Below are 27,990 nucleotides of genomic sequence, written 5' to 3' on the forward strand. Positions count from 1 at the left end.
TTCATCAGCTTCTTGCCAAAGTGACTTGCTCAAGAAGCTAGAGTTTATTCTAAAGAACTGAAAACCATACATACAACTCTGTCACCACTGAAACATGGGGAACAAGTATCACTGTTTAGAAAAACAGTACAAGAATATCTTGCCAAAGTTCCAGCAAAATCCTTATGGGTAGGACCTGGTTTCCTTTTTCAACTCCTGAAACATAATGAACGACAAGAGATACAATATACCAGAAGGAATGAAGGAACTGAATGAGGCTGAACTTTATTCAGAAGAAGTTGAAGGATCAGCAAGATAATCCAGCAACACAGTTACTGTGCTTAGTTATATCTGTATATCCAGTGTTTTCTGCAGCAGTATTAAAATCAATTTGGATCCTTTCATCTGATGTTGATGCTGGAAGATCGTTCTTTAAATGATGTGTGACAGAAACATTAAACATGGTAGCTTTCAAATGAGTGAAGTAGTATGTGCATTTTGTCATTATTCCTATATTTAGTTAAAATTGCAAATGTATTGATTTTCTTTATTTTCTGTTTGTTATTAACTTACTAGAGTAAACTTGAAAAATCGACCAAATATGCCACTTACCAATGCAGGTTACACTTAATATACACAAATATGTCATTCACTTAACAACACCAAAAACACTAAATTTCTCAGTTTTTAGAACAAACATTTTTCACAAAACATCAGTGAAAAATCTTGCCTCCGACTATCCCTAATCCCATAAGCCCTTAGTACAGCTAACACCTTTTCACCCTGTATTCTGTCATATGCCTTCTCTATATCTACAAAATACAACTGTATATTCCTTTCTAACATAACGTAATGAAAAACAAACAGAAAAATGAGGAATTAAACACAAACCTCCACCACCCACAAGAAATGTGCCTATATACAGAAATTAGTGCAGCAGAAAAAGGTCTTCAAAGTTGGAGAAGTTATGTAGGCTAACTTCTTGACATGCAGTAACCAGGTACACTTCTCAACATAAAATTTGAAGTCCTCATGTATTTCTTAGTTTGATATTCACACAAAAGCTACACAGTTCAATGACGATCAGCAGCCAAGAATAGATGCTTGACACAGTAACAATACAGAAAAATAACAGGCTTGGAACCACTGTGAAAGGAAAGGTGTTTTCTTTGTTCTTTCTTCCTTAGCAGACTTTGAGCAACAGAGAACATGTCTGGGTAGCTAAAGCAGAGTATGAGCCTGATCTGTTGTCTAAGCAGAACAGAATATTCTAGAACATATCATGACAACTGTCTGCTCCACAAGTTATACGTAGTTCAAGAGGGGTTGAGGAAGTTGAAGTCGGAACAATATTTGAGCAGAGATGAAACAGACGGGTATTTGCGGGTATAAGCAATGTCAACAGTTTAATGTACATTACAGAATTCCAGTGGGGCAATGAATGTAGAAATCAGAACATGAATCGGATTACAAGGAGAGTGTTTCTGAAATGAGAACATTCTGTGTGCATTTGTGATCACTAGCGAGTTGTGATGTACCAATGCTGCTTTGTGATGATGAAAGATAAGACAGGCAAGGCTTCATCAATGAACCGACTGCAGAAGTGTGAATGTACTGCAGAAAGTTGAAGACATCACCGACGAAAAGTACTCCACTGTGCTGAAAACCACGTAAAGTCATAAGCGTTGCAAAGGACAGAAAAACAGCCCAGTTTGGTCAGTTCTCCTGAAATGACAAATATGGTCAACACATCTGATCGTAGAAGGGAAATGAGGTCATGGGCGAACAACTTCCAACAGAAGTTCAGTACCACACACTCAGCGAGTCATCAACCAGGGGGACACACACACGCACAACTGGCCGGACTTGCTCTTATCTCTACCGCAATGTCTCTGGGGGGACATCAAAGGTCTTGCTTTTGCAGATGACCTAAACATCACCAGACTGAAACATTGAGTGGCTTAGACAGTTGAGGCGCTGCCTTCTGACCACAACTTGGCAGGTTTGTTCCTGGCTCAGTCCAGTGGTATCTGAAGGTGCTCAAATACGTCAGCCTCATGTCGGTAGATTTACTGGCACGTAAAAGAACTCCTGCGGGAAAATAAAGTCTGGCACCTCCGCGTCTCCGAAAACCACCAACAGTAGTTAGTGCGATGTAAACAAATAACGTTACAAAATATTACAAGACGTAGCTGAGGCCATAGGTCTCTAGATTTCCTTGTAAAACACTGAATAATGTCTGATCACCATCACACTGTATTTCACAATACAAAATGTAAAAAAAAATCAAAGGCTTTCATGAGGCCATGTTGATCAAATGTCAAGTACACAACAGTAGCGGCTGGCCTCACTACAGACCCACATCAACATTCTGAGGTGAATTGCAAAATTGTTATTTAAATTTGAAACGCTCTCATATGCCATCTCCCTTCAACGTCCAATACCAAAATATCACACAGAATTCTCACGACTTGGAAAAGTAGTGAAGCACTGCTTCAAGACATAAGGAAGTTCAGAATCTGGGTACAAGATAAAGGATATTCCTGAAAGAATCGGAAGATAAACTAAGGCAAAGTGGTCTGAAGAGCGAAGAATAAAGAGTACTTGCAAACTAGTGATTACTGTGGCCCTAAGCGGTCAGCAACACGTGCAGCACAGGCAAGGAGAGTGTGGTAACAAATTTTGTGCTGAAAAGTGGCCGGAGTATTTGAGAATATGAGCACATTTCTTAGGCTACTAACTACAGAGTAGAGAAGTGTGGATACTTACATGGTATTAGTATGCTCGGGGGTCCAGGAGCCCATTAGTAGTGTCTCTCGAGCAAGAACAACAGTATTAGTGGTCAGTTCAACACATGGGCCATGCGGAGCAGCCTGGGCGCTCGGGGACATCGCTGCTACGTGCTCCACCGTGCACCCAAGGACTGCCACATGCCGCTTACTCTTAAAGACCACCTCTCCCTGTGGTCTGACCACCACCAGCAACACGTCTCAGAGTGAAACAACATCAGCTACGACAGTGAGGGAGAAATTACAATGCGAATTGCGCATCAGCTGTGCTACATTGTTCACGTTCGTCCTCAGTACATTACCAACTGCTGTTTCTTTCAAAATGTTAATGTGTTGAGATCCTCAACTTTGTGGCAGCTGAAATAGATTTTTATCTGTGTCCATTTTAATTCTTATTAGGTTAAAGTGGTAATCACACAATGTCTGTGTTTCCTGCTAATTACATAACAGAAAATTATGGTTTATGAATATTAATGAATTTGTTCAGGTCTGCTTTCCACTGTTTTAAAAGAAACCATGAGCTCTTTCACTGGTCGATATTTATGTTTATTTTATTTAATCCTTAAAAGACTTGAATTTTGAAACTTATTTTAATGAAGTCCTCACTGCCCTCAAGAGTACCTGAGTGTGATTTGATAGAATCTAATGTTCTTTGAAGAACGAAACATGTTCTTTTTTCAGACAGTTTATAAATTTATTCAAAATTAGTTTCAGCAGACTGAAGAACCTAGCAGTTACAAATGAATCGCAAAGCAAATTCTCCCTCACTGTAACCAACAATGAAAGCAAGTGCTTGTGAGCTAGCAGACCACAATGGAGAGAGCCTTTAAACACAAAAATAATGCACTGAAACAAAGACAGTCTTGTCTCTATGTGCTCCATGTAATAGGTATGAGCAACCCGAACAAGAGACTGATGCTTTAACAGCCCCCATTATTAAAAGACATGTCTACAAATAAACTGATTTTCTATCTATCCACATATTTTTTTTTTAAAGATACAAAGTAAATATTGTAGTACTATTGGTATACATGTAGGATAAACAAAGACAAAATATATTGAAATAAGAGAAAAACTTGTGATGCAACAAATGAAATGGAGCTCACATCTACTACGCAGATACAGAGCTACTACAAAGCACAAGAACACGTCAGCTAGTCTCCACAAACTCACCTCTTCACTGGTAGACTTGTCCTGACGCTGATTCGGTGTGCCTGGACTGGACGAAGCCTGTGGAAGACACCAGTGATTCTCAATTGTGAATTCACGGAAGTTAATTAGCTAGACAAAATATGTCTTTAACCCAGGAAGTGGCAACAATCAACTACTGAAACATTTCAATGCTAACAGTATGACGAACCCCATTTCGAGTTCCTACAAATATACAGAAACACATTACTGAGTTGATGCTGTGAAAAGACTAACAAACCTTGATGTAAACATGGTTGATGATTGCACTTGAATTCCAGAGTTCATTTTCATTTGTTTTGTATATATTCAATTTGATGTTATTTCACTTTGGATAAAAAACAAAAACTTATTTCTTGATTTTTTAAACATTTCATGTGTTTTATCATATTTGAATTATAATTTAACCTCTTCAACTTCCTTCCCGCTCAACTGCTATTTAACCTTACGAGAGTCAAGTTTTCGAAGCACTCTGACATACACCATACTTAAGGTTTTTGCAACTCAAATAAACCGCATTATGAATTACTGTACAGGCACATAATACATATTCTCTTCAATGGCCTAGCTACATATGAAAATCACACTATGATCATGGTTGATAATGTTCGTGCAAAATATGGTTCTGGTCAGTGGTAAAGGGTGCTCCTGGTTCTCTTTCTTAGGCTGGTCTTGTTGAGTATGAGATGAAAGAACTGTAGAATTGCTTGACAGCGATTACCAAGTGGATCAGTAGACCAGTATTGTTATTCTTCTGTGGTAGGTTTGTTTGCATGACCCTTTTCCATGCATTCCTTTCACAGCTACATCAGTACTCAGGCTTAGGGGAGAATTCCTGCACAATTATGTTCCGAGAACTCTGTGTTATTACAACTTTCTTGCCTCTTTGCCTCTTCCGTCACAATCACTTATTTCTTCACCCTCCATTAAATTTTCAGGAAGCGAAGTAGCCATCAACTTCAGAACTCTCACTTCCATCGTTCATCAACATTTTGAACACTTGCTCACAACCTAGTTCTACTTCAGCATGTTCGTCAACAAGCAGTTGATTTCCGAAAACATTCACAACACTTCCCGCGATGATATGCAGAAGTGCAAGCTTCAGTAATGTAGCTAATAGATGGCAGATACCTGATGTTTTCGATGATAATGATAGAGCCTAACAGCTAGGTAATCGGCCGCTAATGGTAAGAGGTGCAACGAAATGACACGATAATCAAAACTGCAAAATGTATCCACCGACCAGAATCTAGAACGAATGATATGAAAAATGACCATGAATCCAAAACAGTTAGTGGATCCATTTCACAATGCCTTATTTTCAGCGACGATGCTTCTTGTCCAAAGGGTTCCAAAATCTAGGTCACTGGCCCCTCAAAAAGCAGAACCATGGTGTTCCTCCAATAGTGGTACTAATCACAGGCCATGTATACTCAGGGTGTTCCTCCTATAGTGGCACTAATCACAGGCCATGTATACTCATGGTGTTCCTCCAATAGTGGCACTAATCACAGGCCATGTATACTCATGGTGTTCCTCCAATAGTGGTACTAATCACAGGCCATGTATACTCATGGTGTTCCTCCTATAGTGGCACTAATCACAGGCCACGTATAGTCATGGTGTTCCTCCTATAGTGGCACTAATCACAGGCCACGTATACTCATGGTGTTCCTCCTATAGTGGTACTAATCGCAGGCCACGTATACTCATGGTGTTCCTCCTATAGTGGCACTAATCACAGGCCACGTATACTCATGGTGTTCCTCCTAAAGTGGCACTAATCACAGGCCACGTATACTCATGGTGTTCCTCCTAAAGTGACACTAATCACAGGCCACGTATACTCGTGGTGTTCCTCCTATAGTGGTACTAATCACAGGCCATGTATACTCATGGTGTTGCTCACATAGTGGTACTAATCACAGCCCATGTATACTCATGGTGTTCCTCCTATAGTGGCACTAATCACAGGCCATGTATACTCATGGTGTTCCTCCTATAGTGGCACTAATCACAGGCCACGTATAGTCATGGTGTTGCTCACAAAGTGGTACGCATAATAGGCAATGTTAGACCCACAATGTATCACACATTATTGTACCACCCACAGGTAACAAACTCATGGTGTTCATCGATGAATGTTTTTGAATCATTTCTCAAAGACATAGAGAAGCAAAAATATGACACTGAAGTTTGACATGAAATACACTGTCACTTACAGCAAGACCGGATTGGGGCTGATGACCTTTGATGATAGGCCCCTTAAAACACAAAGCATCATCATCATCATCAAGACCGGATTAATTTCTGCAGCATGGACAGCTGTAGTAAGTCGAACAACATAAACTTTAAAAAACCTAATTATGTTACATTTAAAACCACAATACTTTTTGATCACATTTCAACTAGCACCAGAAGCAAGCCTTCCTATTTCATTATGATTGTCACAACTTTCACTCAATACAGATAAAAGGGAATTTGTGCTATGATCATACGGGATAGCAGAAAATGATATTTGCAAGGTATACGTGCAAACCATTTTCACTTTTCAGACATACTGCAGATATTGTGATAGTATGTTGTAAATAAGAATACACACTGCAATTGCTAGGGCAAATTACACGACCCACCTGGACAAAGTTCAGAGCAGTAGAATGAACTGGTTATGTAACATGGTGTTTACAACTCGCTGTGACCAATGCCAAGGTTGTTGGACGGTCACCCACATGAAGAGAGTACATAATCATGTTTCAAGATCACACTGTACTCAAAATAGACTTTCAACGTATTAGGGCTACACCGAACATGTGTTTATGAACACTCGCCAAGTTTGTGACGTAAAGCAACCCGGAAAATTGACTTAGCCTTTTAGACAATAACAGGATATTGACAACATCCCTTATGATTTCAGTGTATCTTTCCGTTACACTCTGTGTTGTGCGCTAATAAAATCATCGTCACTTTCACTGCCCTCTACCTCCCATGCAATATCAAAATCTGTCAGAGAAGACAAAACTGTAGCCATGTTTACCAACTATGTCAAATTCTCATGAACATTACTAGGCATTCTATCATAAATCAGGAAAAAGTGTTTCCTGTGTATTCCATTACTTCGTACATAGTCAGCATAGGAGTGCAGAAAAACTAAGCTGTGCCGATGTGGAACACTGATGGAAAATTAAATCCCAAGGCCAAGAAGGAGTTGTGCTAGACAAACAAAATTCGGTAGGTGAAAATGACGCTTATTTAAACAAACGCACTAGTTGCCAGTAGCGCCGCTATGACCTTGTGAGCATTAGTCATTGTCTGGTGTTGATGCTGTGTGAAGTAGGTGAGAGTCAGACATGCCTTTAAGGAGACAAAGAAGGCAGTATCGGCAGACTGTGTAATAGGGCTGTGTTGGCAACAATGCTCATGGGAAGGCACTATCTCAGGAAAACTGAGGTCCGGCCATTAAGGAGAGTTGTGTTCTCTGTCTTCATTCCAGTGATGGCCGTAGGAATCGAGCTGTAGACTGGACCTACACAACGGATTGTTGCTTGGCCTCATACTGCTGCTGTCACCCAACGTGCAATATCACCACACCTTCACGTATGGGACGACAAATCCACCATTTTCCATTAACCCTTGCCTATTTGATTGACTAAGTGTAACAGCTGTGGAACTCCATCACATAAAAATGATATACGACACTTGTACCAACACAATGCATGCATGCTTACATTCAAAATCGTGGCGACTATAGCAGTTATTTATTTATTGCACACTACAGAACTTTGCATCCCAATTGCAGAGGCAACTACATTATATACGATTAACAAGGCGGTTCTTCTATCTAAACTATATTCTAATTTGATTGTATCTTATCACCTATAAATTAATATCAAATACCAAAGTATTTTTCAAAACTAAGGAGCCTTATATTAATATGGAGAAAAAATACACGACAAGTTCTAGATTTCCTCTAATTTTAAGACTTCATAGAATTGCGCAACGGAGTTTAGTTACAAACTCACACATTGGCAGGCTGAACTCAAGGCCATTCATTTTTCTGAATGGCACTGTTGAAGATACTACAGAGCCTGTTCACCAAAGTGTTATTGTGGGCACACATCTTGGCTTTTTGATTTAAAAAAATTTATATTTCCGTAATTGAAGCGAGGAATATGGAAATTTAAGAGAGACAGTAATTCAGGATTATCAATAGCATAGTTTACAATAATTTTTTTTTTTTTTAATTGCATCCTTCTGTCTGCAAACTTCCAAATTCTCCACTCAAAATTTGAAAGGATATCACTATATGGTACCATAAGTGGATAGTAGCCAGTTTTTTTGTATTGTAATTATTTTAAAAATCTATTTTGTATTTTTTCAATCTGACAGACATATGACTGACAACTAGGGCTCCAAATGAAGTTGTCATATTCTATTTTTGGTCTTATTAGTGTAGCACCATGTCACATCTTCTCGTGCATACCTGAACCTGTGAACGTTAATCAAATATGCTGCCTAGACAACTGCTTAGCTTAAATTATATTCCTCATAAAATAACGTCTTCTTGGTGCTGGAATTTCATTTTTCACCAGTGTATTTAATATGAAACTCAGAATAATAAATACAATAAAAACATACTTTATGTAAACCCAGTATGAAAAGAAAAACACTCGACATGTGACTGAACCAAAAAAATAAGGACACTCCTAAGTTAGACAGTTTTTAATAACGTGTTAGTCCTCCACGAAACCTGAGCCACTCTTCGGGCAGGCTCAGTATCTAATAATTAAGCATTTCTTGAGCCAAACAACCCCATACCTTGATGGCAGCATCTATTAGGGTCTGAATCGTTAGTGGTGGATGCCAATGGTTGAAAAATGCTTGTTTAAGAAAAGTCCACACGTGCTCTATCAGTTCATGTCCGGGGTAGACTCTGGTCAATCCATTCTGCAGATCCCACGTGTTTCCATGTATCCGTCCACAGCTGCTGCACGAACTGGACGAGTGTCGTCATCCTGCAGAGTAAACCCATCTCCTACCGTTTCTGCAAAACCACTTATTTTGCGTCAGAGAATGTTGCGTTTCCTTGAACGTTAACCAGTGGTGTACAGCGGCCGCACATGATACCTGCTCAGTATAGTGGTGAACCTGCAAGCTGTTGGTGACGTTCAACTCAGAATGACTCATTGCTATGTTCTCCTCTTGTAAACCATACGTGCAGAGAATTGTCATCAGTGTGTACTGCAATTCATACTTCATCAGTGAACAACGTTCTGGATCACTGATCTCGTGTCCAAGTCTGATGTGCACTTGCCCATCAACTGCGAGCCACGTTGTGATGTTGAAGGCATCCTGAGGGGTCTTCTTGAACACAGTCCCCCATCACAGAGTTTATTGTAAAATGTTTGGGTACTTTCAGTAACTCCTGCGACATCTCATAGTAGCTGTGCGCCCTGGTTTTGAGCTGCTGGACAGCCCGTGCGATGTCAATCTGCTACTGAATGGGCGTCTTGGAACTTTTTCCACAACCTGGAGACAACATTCAATTCAAATGAACTATGTTACCAACGTCAATTGTTTCATGTTCCGTTGCATCAAAGAGAAAATTTTGATGCGAGATACCACAGGCGAGGCATTTTAGTGCACAATTCACAGAAACACTGACAAGCTTACTTAGATGTCACCTCAGCTCTAGCGCACTGGATATGTTGCGAGTTGAATGCTCCTAGCTGTGAATGCAGGGCCGCCATGACTTAAACACGGTCTAACCATAAATGAAACAAATATTACACATTGGTGGGGAAAAACCAGCAAATATGCTTAACTTTTTTATCTGACCATGAACTTCCCTGCCAGCAGACAGTTTAACATTGACAGTTCCAGGGTTATGGCCTTCTCCAGATTCCTTCCATCTGTATATTCAAGTACAATGTAATTCATGTAACTACCAATGACAGAGCCTGCAAAATCAATTCTCATGCTCATATTAAAAGTTGGACTTTTAATCATGCACATAAAGTATTCCAGTACCTGCGTGAGGAGGTCGGGAAGAACAGAACTGGGTCGTGATCCTGGGGTGCCCAACTGACCTGGAGAGTCAATACGATGGAAGTCACTTCGCCGCTCTTCTCGGTTCTGAAACACACAGGACTCGTGACTCAGCCTTGCAGGTCTAACACTAAAGTGGAGTTCAGCAGTTGTTGACTTGTCAAATACCCTGAAGTTATTACCTGACTAACCTTACAGTATAACTGGTGGAAAGTTCCAAGAATCAATTCACTGGCAATGGTTCATTTTTTAAGAAATTCCTTGAGATCTAAGTAATAGATCTTTTACTCCGGTAAAGTTGAAGAACGCCTGAGCAGCACCCCATCATAAGAAGAAGTGCTTCTAAATTAATGCATTCATGAAGTCGTGTTTCTGGGGTGGGACTGCTTCTGGAAGTGAATGAGCTGCCTCATCAAAGAAGACTACCATACCCAGACAGGTACTCTGTAGACAACATGTTGAATTTACAATGGTCGTACAGGAAATGATGGAAATACATGTGTGAATTATGTACCAATCTTCTTTTACTTCACGCATCATTCGGAGAATATGTGTATCTATACAAATTATGAAATGAAGTCTTCAGTAGATGTCGGCACAGGCTGAGATACAATGAAAGAATTTGGATGCGGTTTGTATCATTGCGTAATTTGAGGAAATTTGGAGGTAAGGAAACAACAATCTATGACAAAAGGGAACTGAAGAGGGGCGATTTTAGTGAAGGTAGTCAAAGAAAAAAAAAATGACCACTCGAGCATATTCCTGCCTAAACTGTAAACTATACATCTCAAGAATTCATGGAAGAATTGTGGAGCATAAAAAAGCTCTACAAAAAGGTCTGTGACTGTATATACTTGTACATTATAGCCCTCAATAAGCATTTTTTGTTATAGTTTGCAGTAAAAATTTAACCTTATAATTAGAGACTATATTCTGAGATTAGTCACACAATCCTCAAACTAAATTGTTTATTCACCTCAATAAACATCTTAAGGTCTCACAGAGTATAATTTTCAAATGTGGGTTAGGAATGAAAGCAAAAACCAAACTAAACCTCTTGGCACTGTTCAGCTCAAAGGCCTGGAGATTACGAGATGATGTGCGGTTGACAACGAATCCTCTCGGCCATCTAGACCAGGGTCGCTATCTCACCATCAACCCTCATTCCTCACCTAAAGAATGGTTTAAATATCACACGGGGATAAAGGAGCGAGCTAACATACATCAGGCGGAAAAACAACTAATGTCATCTACAAAGAAATCTTATAAGTGAACACTGCTCACGTACGAAGATAAAGTGGGTCACTAGTTTACACTCCTACCGATCCCCCACAAGGTACAACTAGAGCTGAACTCCACAGACAACGCTGCACTGAAATGAAGGTCAATGTTTGAGACATCAATGGAACAGAGGTCAGCAGTGTGTGGCACGGCGCTACAACACACAACAAGCACACTCGACAAGAAAAGCCGCAGCAGAAAAAGCGTAGAAACTACAGCCATCTTGTTACTTCCTGGGATATTAAGCCAAATGCTGACATTTCCCACCATCCAAGACAAATGACAACTTAGTGAAATACCAGTATTTGGCACATCCCAGATGTGTGGTGGTTGATGGAGGAAAAAAAAAAAAAGGGAAAAACACAACATGAAAAGCACTTTACAATGTCCGCGAAGCAACAGTCAGCCACACCTCAAACCTTCATTTCAGCGTTACGTACCAATGAAATAACATGTTTAATATATACATGCTCAATGGGATTAGGAAAGGGGAGGGGGACACAGAGAAGAGAGAAAGAAAGAACTCATGCTAAAAACAATAACAACAGAACATTCTCGGTGCAGAAAGTCTTCTTGGGACGTGATCATGCTCACAAAACACACAGCTTGCACTAACAACACGTCTTCATGCTAGCGACACACACAAACACAACATCCTAAAGTCGAGTGCTTATCTGTTCTCAACTGTATGTTCTGTAGAAACTACAATCAACAAAGAACACCCAAATCTCCACTGCTAAGGTAGTAACACATCGCTCTTCTCACGCGACTCACTCCGTGGATGTGCATCGACCAGCAAGGAACAACTTACCTCAACTTGGACATGAAATGTCATCAAAAATCCATTTGGTTGGAACTTTGATTGGTTAATTCCTCTGGCTCAGGGACTGGGTGTTTGTGCCATATTCATCATTAGAAATCACCTCACGCAGGGTTGCATCCAACCTTGAACTGACCCTTGGATGTGATTCTATACAACCGTGTCGGGCGGCAGGAGGTCCTTCCTGCTATAAAAAAAACTTGTGTGCCACTGGAACATTTGTGTTCGTAGGAAACACTGCCCTATCACCAAGCACAGAACAATACTGACAACGCTCACGCCTGCTAGCAAGTACCACCCCGCCTCCTGGCAGAATTATGCAAAATCTCGGTCAATGGTCAGATCAAGGTTACAACCTGCCAGTTGATCCAGGTGAAGGTTTTAATGTATATGCATGTTCCAGCAACAAAAGTGTGTTTAAAATGGCTGTTTAAATATGGCAACACCACTATCAGCTCATAGGTAATAAATTTCATATTATTCTGTATTGAAGAGAAATATAATGCGAAACAAGAGCTAAAAGGTTTCCACCTATTCAATACTCTTTATTGTAACCTAAAAAACTTACATAAGTGTCACACTTATTTCAAGTGAACTGAATTCAAGAAGATTCTCCGTGTTCATATTTTACTGTAAATGTTTAACTTAAGTCTTTTAAGAAGTGTTTTCTAGAATAAATATGATCCTAATGAGTGTTTGTCATTCAGCTCTTTACTTGTTTTACACCACACTCTTATATCATACAATTTTTTAAATTTTTGTCTTGGCTTAACTTTATGATTTTGACCAATGATCTCCAGCAAGACCAAAACTAGCTTCAAATATATGTAACTTTTTTAGGTTACAATAAAAGTGTATTGAATAGGTAGAAACCTTTCAGCTCTGGGTTTACAATAGCACTATCTGCTAACATTACATTGTGGGTTCAATTCCCAGCTGGACTGGGAATTTTAATTTTGATTGGTTAATTCCTCTGCCATCTTCAACCTTCACTGACGCGCGGGTCACCTATAGGGAGTGAACTGGGCCTCTCCAGAGGCCACATGCCATTATCATTTTTATTGCTAAAAGAAGAGCCAGAGCAATCAAACACTACACTAAGAGCTATGAGACAGAGCTTCTGAATATACTGTACGTCCAATTGCACTTGCACAAAAATTTAGGCAGAAGTTTGAGTTTTTAAATGTAAATTAGTTGCTATTTGCCGAGTTCAAGGTTGGTAGCCTAAGATACGAACCTAGGCATCCAGCTGCCCTTAAAACAATGAGAAAGAAAGGTTCTTTCCCAAACAGCAACTTGATTCTAAAGCAGAGATGTGGCCCTGCTACGGCATGCTCATTCCAGCTGTGAGTGGTTCACCTTACATCTTGTGCGAGATCCTGCGAAGGGTGCAACAATAAAACAAGACACTGTTGTGCTGCCCTATACACTCGTTTGAATCCCTCGTCGATGGTGGTTTCTTCTTGGTGTCTCGTACTTTCAGGTTCATCTTCCATTTGCTCAGGTCCATCCTGCGCCTCTCCTTCACCCTCTTCCTACCACTAAAGCACCAAGCAAATGAAGCCTAACACATTAGTAGACAGTGTCAACACAATATACCATCATTAAGTCATCAGCTCCACACTTTCCATCTTCTCTAAGCCAAGACGATGCTCTCGCCAACTATCAACAAGCTAATTCCCTGTTCAATAAGTTCCACCGAAAATCGGTGTCCATCCTTGCAAATACATAAATCTGAATCTGAAGGTTGGCCTGTTTGTCTTTCTTCACATTAAAAAAAGAACTAAAAATCTGGCAAGCTCATAGCAGACTACTTACTATAACCACCCTGGCTCAAGACAGTGAAGCAAGTCGTATTGTGAATATGCTGACTGATACGTGCACAGAGAATTCAATTTCTTAACACCTTTCTGTATTTTGGTGTTCTTTTATCTGATAATGAACAGGATTTAAATAATAATGATCTTATTACTTTTACGTCCCACTAACTACATTTTTATGGTTTTCGGAGATGTCAAAGGATTTAACATTTTATTTCCTATATAAATGCTCAGATGCATTTTTTTCAGAACTCTGAACCATTGGTCAGAAAATAGCACTTTATTTTATGTGTTCGAGCATGCAGCTGAGAGCATTCATACATCCAACGCAGAATCAGAAAAACTGCAAAATCTCCCAAGATCTTCTGAAAATGAACCACACAGCATGAAAGAGTGATCAATCTATATGTATAAAATAAGAGTTTTGTCTGTACATTGCTCAGAATTTGAAAAGAAGGGTATTTCTGTATCGGTCATGCCCACAGTAACAAGGAAATGCATTTTTTACTTTTCCGTAATTTCTGTCTGTCTGTCTGCATGAACACGTATCACAAAAAAACGGCTGAAGGTAATTCACTGAAAATTGGTATGTAAAGTTGGGGGATGAACCACTACAATCTAGGCTATAAATTATTTTGTTCACGCTGAGTGAAATGGTAGTTTAGAGGAAGGCCTGAAATTTAATACACAAATATTTATATTTTTAGTGGTCCTATCGATGAATAAGTTATATAGAATTGAATTTCCGATCATTTATTTCTTATACATTTTTACCGTACCGGCTATGATAACAGATATTCATGAATTTGTAATTTTGTTGCCAAGTCCATATCAACGCCGAGTCACGAGAAAATGGGTGAACAGAATTTAATGAAAATTGGTATATAGAGTCGGGGAATAAGAAACTACAGTCTAAGCTATAAACAATTTTATTCACCCTGAATGAAATTTTAGTTTAGGGGAAGGCATAAAATATTTAATTTTTAAGTACCTATGTTATTGGTCCTATCGAAAAGTACTGCATAACAAAAGTTACAGATAATACAATTTCCGATTATTTTGTTTTATTCAGTTTTATCATATCGACTACGATAAGAGTGGTATTTCAGAGACGGAAGAAAACTAAATGTGAAGGCCTACAATATTGAAAGCTCTTAAAACTGATCAACAATAACACATTGGCCATGGTTTGTTATGATGTTCTTTGTCTCTTATGCCGCCACTGAACTCCGATAGAAGGGATTACTGATGCATACCGAGTATAACAGCCTGACTGAATATTGGCGGGAAATAGCTGGGAGTTAGAAAACTTTCTCCTTTAGCATGCCATTCCTCTGGTTCATACATTTCCTGATGCTGCTCGTACGTAACACACTGGTTCATCATAGTATTCCAGCTATTCGATACCTACTCTGATGCGCTGTTTTGAATGAGCAGTGTGTACATTTAAGGCAAAGGCTCACTTAGTAGTAGTAGTAGTAGTAGTAGTAGATGACCTGGTCTAGAATTACAATTTAGGTCTATTCCAAATTATAGCACCATAATTCACTAAATAACTTAAAATTCAACCCTGAAAAGAGCTGTTTCTTAAGAAAAGCTTCTTCCACTTCACTTTTATTAAATTCTACATTCATTTTATTCCAAATTAGCAGTGAAGAGGGGGTTTCTCCTCTGGTTTGGAGGAAGAATTTGCCTCCAAGTCAGATAGTTCTTTTCCCGGCCAGTGTAGTAAATTGAGATTTTCCGTTTCATCAGGTACTCCTAGGAAACAGATTAGCAGAAGAGAATAGTTTTTGGCTTGGGACTCTCCACTATTCGACCCCCCCGCCTCCGAAGAAACACTAAGAGATTTCACGGATCACGGCTGTCTGCGGCTTGATCATTTCAGCTCTGAAACTTTGGACTGTACGATCAGCAGCGTAGTACTGTTCGTTAAAAGTGAGAAAAAATGTGGTTTTTCATTTGACCGAGTATTTCATATGAAAGTATTGCTTTTAATTGTGTCATTCCTACTGACGTCATTGTAATGACCTATGTTCATTTCAGTTGGGAAGACTACTACGAAAGTCTTTCACCGGGTGAGTTGGCCGTGGAGTTAGGAGCCGCAGCTGTGAGCTCGCATCCGGGAGATAGTGGGTTCGAATCCCACAGTCGGCAGCCCTGAACATGGTTTTCACACCAGGCAAATGCCGGGGCTGTACCTTAATTAAGGCCACTGCTGCTTCCTTCCCATTCCTAGGCCTTTCCTGTCCCGTCGTTGCCATAAAACCTATCTGTGTCGGTGTAACGTTAAGCAAGTAATAAAAAAAAATCTTCCTGAGGATGTAAAAGGCAGGTGGAGATTGAGTGTCTACTCCCCAACTTGATTGTGATTGATAGTAGGCAAGCAGGCCTAGCGTTACAATGAAAATTTCCTAACCCAGACTTCATACGGGAAGAGACGTTTGCTGACTTCCTCGTCGCGTTTCTAGGGTAACGTTAAGAGCTATGCAATTTAATACAATCTTGCTCACAACGTGTACACTACCTAACCTAGAATTCTGTCTACAATGTAGAATTCCATAGCGAAGAACGGGTACATCAGCTAGTAACATATATCATTAGTATCACTTCAGGAAGCAGGGTTTATCTACGGCATATTCAACTTGCTTGCGTACAAGTAAGAAACCTGTCCTACTTTCTACTGCAAGGTCCTGACTTCCTCAAATTTCTTTGAGTCAAATTGAGGGACTGTCCACCAGCTACACCCTCGTACAATTTTCATGAAGTGCTGATGAATAGCAACTGTCTCATGGCGTGCGAAGCTGCGGGTAAACTCCCCCCAATACTACTACTAAAATCTTTACCAAGGGAAGCTTTCGGTTACCTTGACAACCTTCACATGGATGTTTGTGTATCTGAGAAGTGGAAGCTGATCCATCTTGCAAGATCCAGTAAAAAGCTGAACATCATCCTAACATTAAGACTTTGGTCATCACAGTATGAGCAAAAATCATCTTGACACAAGAACACTCAGCCAGTGAAGTAAGGTGCAGCGTTATTATTAAAATAAAATTCATCACAAATTTGTGCCCCATTCATAAACAGCTAATCGATGGTACTATCTTCAAACGGTGCAACGTCTCAGAGTAAAAACAGAAGAACCAACCCATTAAACTAAAATACCGTTAATGATTTTTGCACAAAAATCTCAGATGAATATGGTTCCTCACTCCTCTTAATTTTTAATGTTAAAGTTTCTGTCGAGAGGACAAAGATTAGCAACCGACGAGAAGAAAAAGTAAAATTTGTTTTTGTACAGTGTATTAACCGAGGAAGAAAGAGTTGAAAAAATTGTCAAAAACTGAATTGCAGAACTTGTTGAACGATGATGGTATATTGTGGTAGTACATCGGCCGGTCTCTTGCACCTTCCACAGGCTGGAGAGCAAGCACGGTTAGTGAAGCAGCAGCAGTGTTAGTGAACGGTTAGTAAATACGCCCACAACGCATGCATGGAGAAAGGGAATGTTAGCACAAGAGAAGAACCAAACCCTAGGTGACATCATCTATTGCCATGTAGCTACTGGAAGAGAGTTATGTTAGTTAACATGCCAAGAAATACCACCACCACAGCCACCATAGCAATAGAAAATGTCTGAAAGAGAAAGCAAAATGCACATAATAGATGTAACTGGGCTTGCCTCAAAGCATGCCATCATACTACAAGACTAAGCGGACCAGCTGTGTGATTCGTCATCTCTCACCCTGTTGGTACCATAATGTCAAAATGTTAAGAGGTAAAGACAAAGGAAAGTTGAAATACATTAGTGAACAGAAGATATTTTCCGAGGTCGTAGGCCAGGATCGAATTGGGTTGGTAGTTTCCAGACTGACATTTTTCAGGTATTAACTTACTGGTGAAACAACAGGAGGCTACCAACCCTATTCCATCGCAGCCTATATTCATAAAAACATCAGCCATGAAAGTCAAAGCTGTTATACATTAATGTAGTTTAGTACAATAGACCCAAGCCATACCAGTGCTCACCAAACTCACTTAAGCTCCTGGATGTCCCAAACATACTCGATAGGGTTCAGATCAGGGGAATAGGCCCATGTCCTCAATTTTCTGGAAGTACATTGCTGTCACTGCAGTGCTGGTGATGCTTTCAGGTTCCTGTGATTATTCAATGATTCTTCCTCTCTTACATCACTGATATAGAGTTCTTAGCAACAGCACACCAGATTCCAATTAGGAATAATCGCCACCCACCATGTTTTTTGTGATACTAATATAAACAACTTTTTCCATCATCCTTCGTACACACTAGATCTGAGAAACAGATGGGCTTTTGCTACAGAGAATATGCGGGAGGTCCCACACTCTACTGACTGTGCGTGTATCGGCAGCTACTTGATGACATGGATGTTCTCCAGGACAGAAATGCGAATCAGTCTGATTGTTGGGCGACAGAGCTTTGCCACATCAAACTTCTGAGGTACGTGTAGCATGGTGGAGCTCCCACGTGAGGTGTCTGTGGCTATCGTCAAAATGTGTCAACAGACTGAGCAGAAATAATCCACACAGTTAGGTATATCTATTTTGGCAGTGTTGGGAATTTTACAACAGAATGTCCATAATAAAACAATTCCCCTTTCCTTATTTTTTCAATTGTCCCTTGCCATTAGTTCCTGGACCCTACTTGGTGCTACAATTGAGGAGTACATTTCGGTGGACTTCAAACACAAAGCAGATTTATACTGTTGCTGGTTTATCGGAAGATGTAAGATAATTACGGAGACTTATATTTTTATAGTTTTGTCATTGCTGTAGAATGCTAGCCGCTGAGAGTGCTATTGACTCCACCACAGCACTGCACTACATTCACCCTAGAACTGGTAACTGTTGAATATTAGACAGTTTGGTCCCTGCTGTAACGGTACTGTCAAATAATGAACATTTTTGTATTTCATTAGGTAATTTCCTTAATTCATTAAAAGATGTCATGGCTGTCTACTTTTATCATTCTGGATGTCCACAGCAGCCGTGAGTTCAGTTTTATTCATATTTGGAACCTCTTTGGGCGCAATTTCACGAGTGTAGTTTTCCGACCATCCGTTTGACCGCAATTGTTGTAATGTTTGTAAACAAACCTTCAAAGGCACTGTTTTGTTATTCAATTTCATTTTATTTCATAGATTTCTGTTCGGTGCGAGTTATTTACTTTTGTATATATCTTATTTGATTGATTATATACATTTTTAGTACAGTATGTGTCTAAATATGGCATTTTCATTATGGAAAATGAAGTAATGCACAATTTGTTAGAAGACGAAATTGACGGATCTGAGTAAGATTTGCAATGTGTATTCGCTATTTCTTCGCATCAAATATTGGAAAGTGAAAGTGATGACGTGCCTGCCACAACGCAACCTATTGTAAATCCTGAGCGAGGCATGCCAATACAATATTTTCATGAATATACCCCTCAGAGTGATGACATTTTTGCTAGCGCATGACAAGTACATTACTGACAATATATACGTGTCAGTTTGTGACACGTTTCAGTTTTGTGAACATATGATCAAGAGTTCTATTATTATTTTGAACAGGCTGTAAATTTTCTAACATTTAATAATTTCAAATGAACACAATCTTGAATGTATTAGCTTTATGTAGATATATAAAACTCTGTAAATTTTATTTCATACATCGTGGATAATATGTATTTTATTTAGACAAATAAAAGCTGCCATCACAAGATTAACATTGCTAGTTCTAGGGTTAAATTACACTTCACAAGAAATGAACCTATGGTTTCTATGTTCATGGGCTCCAATAACTAATTTGAGCTAGAACAGTACTTCGTGGGAGCTTTTCTAGCTAACCTTTATAGGTACTGTAATTTCTTCATGAACATAAAACTGTTTAAATAAATATGAAACACTGTTCACATTGCTTGTTCTGAACAGTAGAAAACATCTGAACTGATGGTCGAGAATTTGAAAAGCAAAATGCTTTCTTGGCCCCAAACCACTGCAGTGAGGTGAAATACAGTAATCTGTGCCTCTCAACCGCCTTTTCTGTTCTTCTGTAAGCTCCCATTACAGAACCACAGTTTGAAGGAGTAGTAAAATGACGAACCTCTTCCACTCCGCTTTGTCGATCACTTCCTCTACATACCACTGAATTGTGTCTCTTGCACCTCAGAAACAGATCACATACAGCAGTAGGTTTAAGAACACCTGGACGTGAACAGAGTCAACTTCCCTGAATCCACAAGGATGATTCGTGTTTATTCCAGCAACAGTGCATTTCCAAAAGAGACTTTTCACTTTCTTCAACAATGAAAGGCAGAACACTTTTTAATTGCCTAAAAGCTACAAGGAAGAGTTGAAAAGTAACTACTATGGCAGTTACTACTGAGAGCCTGTTCTAATATGGTACACTTGAGATTGCTAAGTCATAACAGACATTTCAATTTTTAAATGTGATTTACATCCCTGTTGTTAAACTAGGGAGATTGTTTATACTGCCCTAATTTATCTTAAAAGTTTCTTACGAACAAACCTAGAAACTGGGCATTAAAACATGCAGGTTTTACGTCCCGGTGCTCTTAACCACTTTGTGAAATAATAATTACAGCATGTTGACAGCCTTGACAATATGCTCTGCATGAGAACTCGGACAGTGTGTTATGACACATGCAGAAAATTGAGAACTCGCCACACCAGGAGAAATAAGGCAACACCACCAAAGTGAGTGAGAGCTCCAGAAACATAAATACTTCTATTACAAAAAGGAACAAATGACAAATCAAGTTATGTACAGAAAGAAAAGAAAACATAATAAACACAATGGGAAGAGCAGACAAGGACAATCTTCAAATCTGATCAATCCCCGCTTTTCTACTTTCATTTCTTTTCAGCCCCTGACATGCTCGTTCCTACTTCATCAATAGGACGGGCATCAACACTCATCTTGATGTGGGAAGTTTGGAATAAGAAGACTCATGGATATATACAGGTGAAGGGAAATTGGAGAACTTCCCACCGTCAATGAGCGCTGTTGAGAGCTGAGAAGAAATGGATCTGGGATTGTTCCTCTTCCCTCTTCCCACACTAACTTGTTGAAAGGAGCACACAGCTGGTCACCCACAGGCAGTAAACCACAACATAACAAATACACCAGTTCTTTATAAGTGGACTAGCTTCTGTGGCTGCTATTATCTCTCTACAATTTGAAATGGCCACACAGTACTCTACACTTTGACCCTCATGCAGACTCAAAACATGTGACCATTCAAAACTGTACTGTACATCCCCCACACCAGCTTCCTCCAATGGAAAACACAAATCAACACTAGAAACATCTATTTCTTCTTTAATTTATTTGCATTTGCCTTGTTTTGTTGGTACTTCCAAATGCTCACTATCCACAATTCAGAAGCCACCTACAACTACTTAAATCATGTGTTTTCCTGTGGCGAATAATGTTTAGTCAAAATTGGGTCAGCCTTTGGCGAGTATTACAAGGGTATTAATTCTGTCCCAGTGATTCTAAGATGCGTATTTTCTACACTTTTCGTCATTTTTCGTCCCTTTGCTTGTAGGACAACAGGAAATATGGCGGACGTTCGTTCTATTAGCTTCACTCGGGCAGCGCTTCCGCCCCTCTGTGTTCTTCCAGCTCATTGGTACCAACCTTACAGTTGTCCATATACTCATAAATAACGATATTACAAGGCTAACCGTAAAGTTGGTACCATCTATTTCTAAATGCTAGCAGCACTGGAACCGTTTCAAACTATATAAACTAAGTGATGGTGTTCATACAAAGGTTGGTCCAAAGAGCTTTGTCTTCTGAGAATTTCTTAAGAGTAACTCTAAGGTAACTCCACAGGGAGCGCTGATGTCAGGCTATGTTATTCTAGCTTGCTGGTTGGCACCAGTTGTGTATTGTTGGTGTGTATACTATGTACGTAAGAATTAAGACGGAGGTTTAGCAGATTGTCAGGGGTAACTGTAAGGTTAACTTATGATTGGCAACACCGCAATAGTCTGAAAATGTGTATTTAAGATTATTTCTTCTTGAGTTGTCCGGCTCCATAGCTAAATGGTTAGCGTGCTGGCCTATGGTCACAGGTTCGATTCCTGGCAGGGTCGGGAATTTTAACCATCATTGGTTAATTTCCCCTGGCACGGGGGCTGGGTGTATGGGGTGTCTTCATCATCATTTCATCCTCATTACGACGCACAGGTCGCCTACGGGCGTAAAATCAAAAGACCTGCACCTGGCGAGCCGAACCCGTCCTAGGATCTCCTGGCACTAAAAGCCATACGCCTTTTCATTTTTCTTCTTTAGTTTATTGTAATTTTCCTTATTTTATCATAACATCACATATACTATAAGTGTGGGCATCGGAGGCTCAATAGACGAGTCATGTCCGGTGGTTGGAATGACCCACGAGGCTGAAAGGAAGAAGACCCTTGCCGCTTACCAGTTTCCTTTCCAACTCACAAGCTGCACGTCAGAGAAGACGACGATGGTCACCCACATCTCGTTGCCTGCACCAGACCAGCTGAAAGCCGTACTATTTAAGATCCCATTGAACAAACAACAAAATAATTGCAGCTGCCGAATTTTGGAAAAATATGACTTGACCAGGAAAAGGTAAGTATTCCTTTCTTCTGCTCAAATGTTGTCAAATGCACTCCTCTCCCCCACTTGTCACAACACTGCCTATTTACACACATCTACGTCCTTACTGGTTATTCCACTACCCAAGTAACAATATTCAAACAAACACAGTCAAACCTCCATTACACCAATTTTCAGTATCTCGAAGTAACAAATTTCCAGGCCGTTTGTCCTATTCTTCACGTGTATTTATTTCTCTATTACTCGAAACTCTGTTACACAAATTTCTTGTTTTCTCGAAGCAAACATTTCCTCCCTTGAAGCAAAAAATACTGTGTAACTCAAATTTTGTGCCACATTAACTGCGCAATACGGCATTTGTAGTCTGTCAGGAAAAGTTAACAAGAAAAGAAAGGGTTACAGTGATGCTGGGAGCTAATAGGATGGGAAACGAAAAACGAACTTCAAAAGATCGGAAAATCGGCACAGCCTCGCTGTCTCTCGGGTGTGAATTAATTACCGGTCGTGTACGAAAGCAACTCCCGAAGTCGCGGATGACAAGCTCCATTTACGAATTTCGCCTGCGTGGTATTGATGAGAAGTTTCAACGTGAAGGGAGGAAAGGTTAACAGTAACAAACAGAAGAGACTAACAGATATTTTACAAAGGTGTTAACGGAGCTATGTTTCTTGTTTCACTACTGTATGTAGTCTTCTAAACAGTTACTATAATAAGGATTATAATTAAAGTGTTGTTGTAAAATAGAGTTTGTTTATTTTTAATTACTCCCAAAAATAATGTATTCACTATAAAGCCGTAGATATATATAATTCAATTATGGGCTATACATTCTCTAACACTAAAGGTGATTCGAGATATCGAAGTTCCACTATATGTTTCTTACTTTATTACTATTTAGAATTACTGTTCAACAGTGCAGCCTTGAGCCTGGAGGCTTGTACGTTACTCCTAACCTTGATCAATGTTCCAATCGAAGAGACTGGATCATGACAGGTCAAGAAGTGAAAGCTACAGCAATAAATACTATGCTTCTGCTGCTCTATTTGAAATCAAAAGACTGGACATTTTCTTTAAAATGTTAGCTCATATCTACCACAGGCACGTACTGTCTCTTCACACATTTGTTCTTATTGCATATAATTGACCAAGTTTAAATTACTGCAATTGTGGATCATAACTCTAGTTTGAACTCTTTCTATTGCAAGTCACGTGTGAGATGGCGCTGGGTTTCTCCCACAGCAACAGTACTACTGAACGTCTTCCGTCCTGCACCTAGTTACCACTTCTTTCAATGCAGCTTCGACCTTATTTACATTGCTCTTTCCGCTACTCTTGGTCCAGTACTTTCTAATTCATTCATTAATCACCTATACTCTCTTCTCCCCTCTTATACTTCCGTCATTCCATCATCAGTCCTAGTCACTGCTATCTGCCCTCCTTAAACATTCCCTCTTTTCTTTTCAACTCTCGTTTTGTTTTCTTCCCTTTCTTCCTGGGAGTCCACATAAGCTCTTCCAATCCAATACCTGGTTTCTGGATCTCTGCCTAATCTACCAGCATGTCCAGACTCGTGCAGATTTCCTCCTGTGTTCCTCTGTCTCACTGCATCTTCTCCTATCACATCACCATTTCCAGACCTACTACAGTATTCCAGTCTCGCTATTTGTTTTACGTCGCACCGACACACACAGATCTTATGGCGACAATGGGATAGGAAAGGCCTAGGAATGAGAAGGAAGTGGCCGTGCCCGTAAGGTACAGCCCCAACATTTGCCTGGTGTGAAAATGGGGAAAACCATCTTCAGGGCTGCCGAGTGAGGTTCGAACCCACTATCTTCCGGATGCAAGTTCACACAGCTGTGCGCTCCAAACCACATGGCCAACTTGCCTGGTACATTCCAGTCTCCCATCGCCTCCAGATCCCATTCAAACCCAGGAAAGACAGCTGGATTTTTTGAAGGGTGGAAATAAATTAATTCCTCAACCCTGTTGTATGGTATTGGCATGGAAAAGTCCTCTCGATATATATTTGGTGTTAACCTTGATAAAACCAATAAATTTAGCTGATCATCATTCAATGGTTTCGGTTTCTCTTCTATGTGATAGCAGAAAACTAGACATCGAAACTAACAAGTGGGCAACCTAATTGTCTCAAAGCAACATGCCAGCACACCAGGTAAGGTCATATGATTTTTAACAACAATTATTATTATTATTATTATTATTATTATTATTATTCTCCTCGCACACTGCATTAAAGCTTTAATGTCTTCGGTATCGGCCGAAGTGCTAGTACTGTAGTCACGGACACTGACTTTGTGTTCACTGTTCACTCTGGTAGTCGTAGTGAATTATCTGTTAGCTATTATTAACCCCTTGGCTTACCTAACCACCAAATTGACGGGCTCCACTACCTTGCACTCACCTTACGTAGCCGCCGAATCGACGGGGCAATCCAGTGCCCTGCATTAACGACGAAACAGTGAATTCACTGATTATTAATTCAACAGATGGCATTAAAATGCTTTTTTACGTTACAAGGAAGTCTCTGATCACTGTATTTACATTATCTTGCGGTGAATAACAGCTGTATGCACAAGCCATGCGTATTGGTAGGTGTGCTATTTATCAACTTATGAGTCCAACTTAGCACACTGGGGCGAAACGCTGGCAACCAAGAATGAGTTAGCTGGAAAATTTATAATGTCCAATAACGGACCATTACACTGGCATTTGAAGATAGCTCAACACCTGTTGTCGTGATTATACAGTCGGTAAAGATGAGCGCGTGTGAAGCTATAACTAAGCTGGAACTAGATAGTGATTGTGATGAAGATTATGATGTATCCGAAAGTTCTTGTAGTGATGAAGACACCTCTGTGTTTAGTGAAGTTAGTGATAACGATATGTGTGATGAAGGGGACGTAAATATCGAGACTGTAAATAGTCTTGCGCACCACAACACAAAACCGATAGTAGAACAGTGGAAGTAGAAATCTATGTGTCCATTACACGATATTCCTACAAAAGTGCAATTTATAGGAATTCCTGGGGAAGTCCTATTTTTAAAACACTGAACTTACGACCCAAATGTTCTAGATCAATTTCTCGGCGATGACTTACGGCAAAACACGTGTTACTAGGTGAGTTTATTTACTACAGTTCATTTTTTTGCTGTAATGTAGCAAATTTGATTGAAATAGTTATTTGTACTGTGTTGGCCTTCGGAGAACAAGGCGGCTGCTGTCCGGCTCGTGACCTGAAGATGACAGCAACTGCAGTTTTGGTTCTTAATAGATGCTACTACTCGCAGCAGCTTCTTAATTGTGTTCACGACGCACGGTTAACACCATTCCAATATTCTTTGTATTTCTAAACTATTGTCGGTTGCCTTAACAAGACGGTAGAATTCTAGACCGGAACCGCAGAGAGAGACTGTTTACTTCAGTGTATTTATGTTCCGGTTTCACATTGTTTGAAAGCATAGTTGCGGAGATATTAATATTTAAATACAGCCACGTATGAACCTCATTCGCATCAGAATTTAAATGGTAAATTGAAGCTTTAGAGCACATGTTTATACAATAAGCCAAGTGTTGCAGTAACCTATCTGACATGTTTCTTCAGCTATCTGACCAGAAATCCTGATCATCTTGCCAACACATTCACTTATACAAACTACCCTAAATCTAACATCAGTCTATCAATTTTCCAGTTCGGATTCTCTAACTTACCACAATAATTCAAATTTTAGCTTATTACTATTCAACTGCAGAATGCTTGTATTTTGACCAATATCTCAAGATCTGAATGGAAGATTATTTTACCTTGGGCACATCATAATCTACCCAGAGAGAGTTGCACAAGCTGTAACATTCTGCAGCTAAGCCATGGTTTCTCAACTAATACCCATCCAAGCCCACATAGTGAACATTGTAAGTTGAGTCCTCAGCCCTAGGCAAACCTAGAAGAGGCAGTTTCCCCGTTGATTTGGTTTCCTAACTGAGTCAGGGACATATGTTAAAAGCCACAGAAGTTTATCCACTTATCCACCACCCTACTAGAGTTTGGTTCTGCTGTCTAGGCTACATAAATCTACCAAGACAAGGACTCTCTCTTCCCGTCTCCCCTCGCGCCCACGCCGTGCCACTAACCTGCCGGCTGCTCCGTCGCCGGTCCGTGTCCAGTCGCAGCTCCTGCCTGTGGCGCAAGAGCACGATGTCTCCTTCGGTCTTCTCTCGGCGCGGCCGAACGGGGCCGTCCGCCGACCCATTAAGGTTGAAGTCCGTCAACACAGGCTCCCCTCCATTCTTATTGCTGTTGCCCGAAGACCTCTTACCCAGCAAGTTCAGGGCGGCGCTGGCAACATCCGAACCTCGACGTCCGCCAGAGAACGAAATGCCTTTAGACTCGGACAGAATGGCGGAATGTCGGCTGGACGCTGGGAAGAAATCAGAGTTCTCTCGACGGAAACCGCCAAAAGGTATTCTCGAGTCAGACTCGTTTCGCCGGTGCTGTGGCCTGAGATCGCTCTTCTTTGTGTTACAAGCACTGACGTCTTTGTTCTTCTCGGCCTCGGCCTTCATCTTCTCGTTGTACGCCGGGAAGAAGTGAGCAAAGTCCCAGTCTTTGAGTAGCATCTGCTCGTCCAAGTCGGAGTGGCGGTTCTGCTGCTGCTGCATTGCTGCTGCTTCCTTCTTTAATAGCAATGACTCTTTCAGGGTAGAGGGGGTGACACATAGACAACACAAAACATGCACACAGTTCTACATAAACTGTACACCCTTGCGTGCGCAGGTCTCTACAAATGTAAAACTACAAGTGTTCTGCTGACGTTACAGCTGTTATGAACAATGGTAAGCAATGTGTGGAAAAAGGACTGACCCTCACTTACAGTACAGCACTAAACAAAGTTATCAACGACGGTTCTGTCAAAGATGGAAATTAACAATGAAACTTCCAACAATATATATTTTACATAAACAAAAATAATTACATTTCCTTGGTTCATTTTAAAACTATTTGGAACTGAAGAAGTAGAGGAATGAAGTTATCTCATAGTTAATATATGGAGGAGGAAAACAAAAAGTTTTGGCCATTTGATCAGACACGACAGCCCTTAGGACTATTAAGATTGAAGGGAGAGTTCTGGATAACAGAAGAAAAGAGAGACAATGTAAAAGGACGAGTGAAGATGAACTGGAGGTCATCAGAAGTTAGAATTATCAAGAAAGGTAGAGGGAAAAAAAAAAGAGAGAAGAATGGTTGCAATGACAAGCCACAACCTTTGAGAAGATGAGAAATCACCGTATCTACTTCTGTATTAGTCCTAGAAAAACAGCTGTTATAACAGCCTCCACATTTACAGATGAAGAAGGGAGAAAATGAGGAATACATTATGTAACAGAGAGGCAATACTGAAGTA

The 27,990-nt window shown here is 40.1% G+C and overlaps 1 protein-coding gene across 10 annotated transcripts in view; it reads right to left on the bottom strand.

Annotated features, from left to right (window-relative positions):
• Positions 1 to 27,990, bottom strand: part of msn (serine/threonine-protein kinase msn) — a 225,024-nt gene that overhangs the window by 61,976 nt on the left and 135,058 nt on the right. For 8 of the 10 annotated variants that reach the window (XM_067158047.2, XM_067158046.2, XM_067158039.2 and 5 more), the window contains 3 exons: positions 26,720 to 27,262; positions 9,984 to 10,088; positions 3,942 to 3,998 (listed from right to left, as the gene is read on the bottom strand). In XM_067158047.2, coding sequence (XP_067014148.1) covers positions 3,942 to 3,998; positions 9,984 to 10,088; positions 26,720 to 27,262 — 705 coding nt within the window. The remainder of the gene's footprint in view (positions 1 to 3,941; positions 3,999 to 9,983; positions 10,089 to 26,719; positions 27,263 to 27,990) is intronic. The other 2 variants (XM_067158045.2, XM_067158044.2) reach the window with 2 other exon arrangements.

The sequence above is a fragment of the Anabrus simplex genome, chromosome 14 (genome assembly GCF_040414725.1).
Source record: "Anabrus simplex isolate iqAnaSimp1 chromosome 14, ASM4041472v1, whole genome shotgun sequence".
NCBI lineage: Eukaryota > Metazoa > Arthropoda > Insecta > Orthoptera > Tettigoniidae > Anabrus > Anabrus simplex.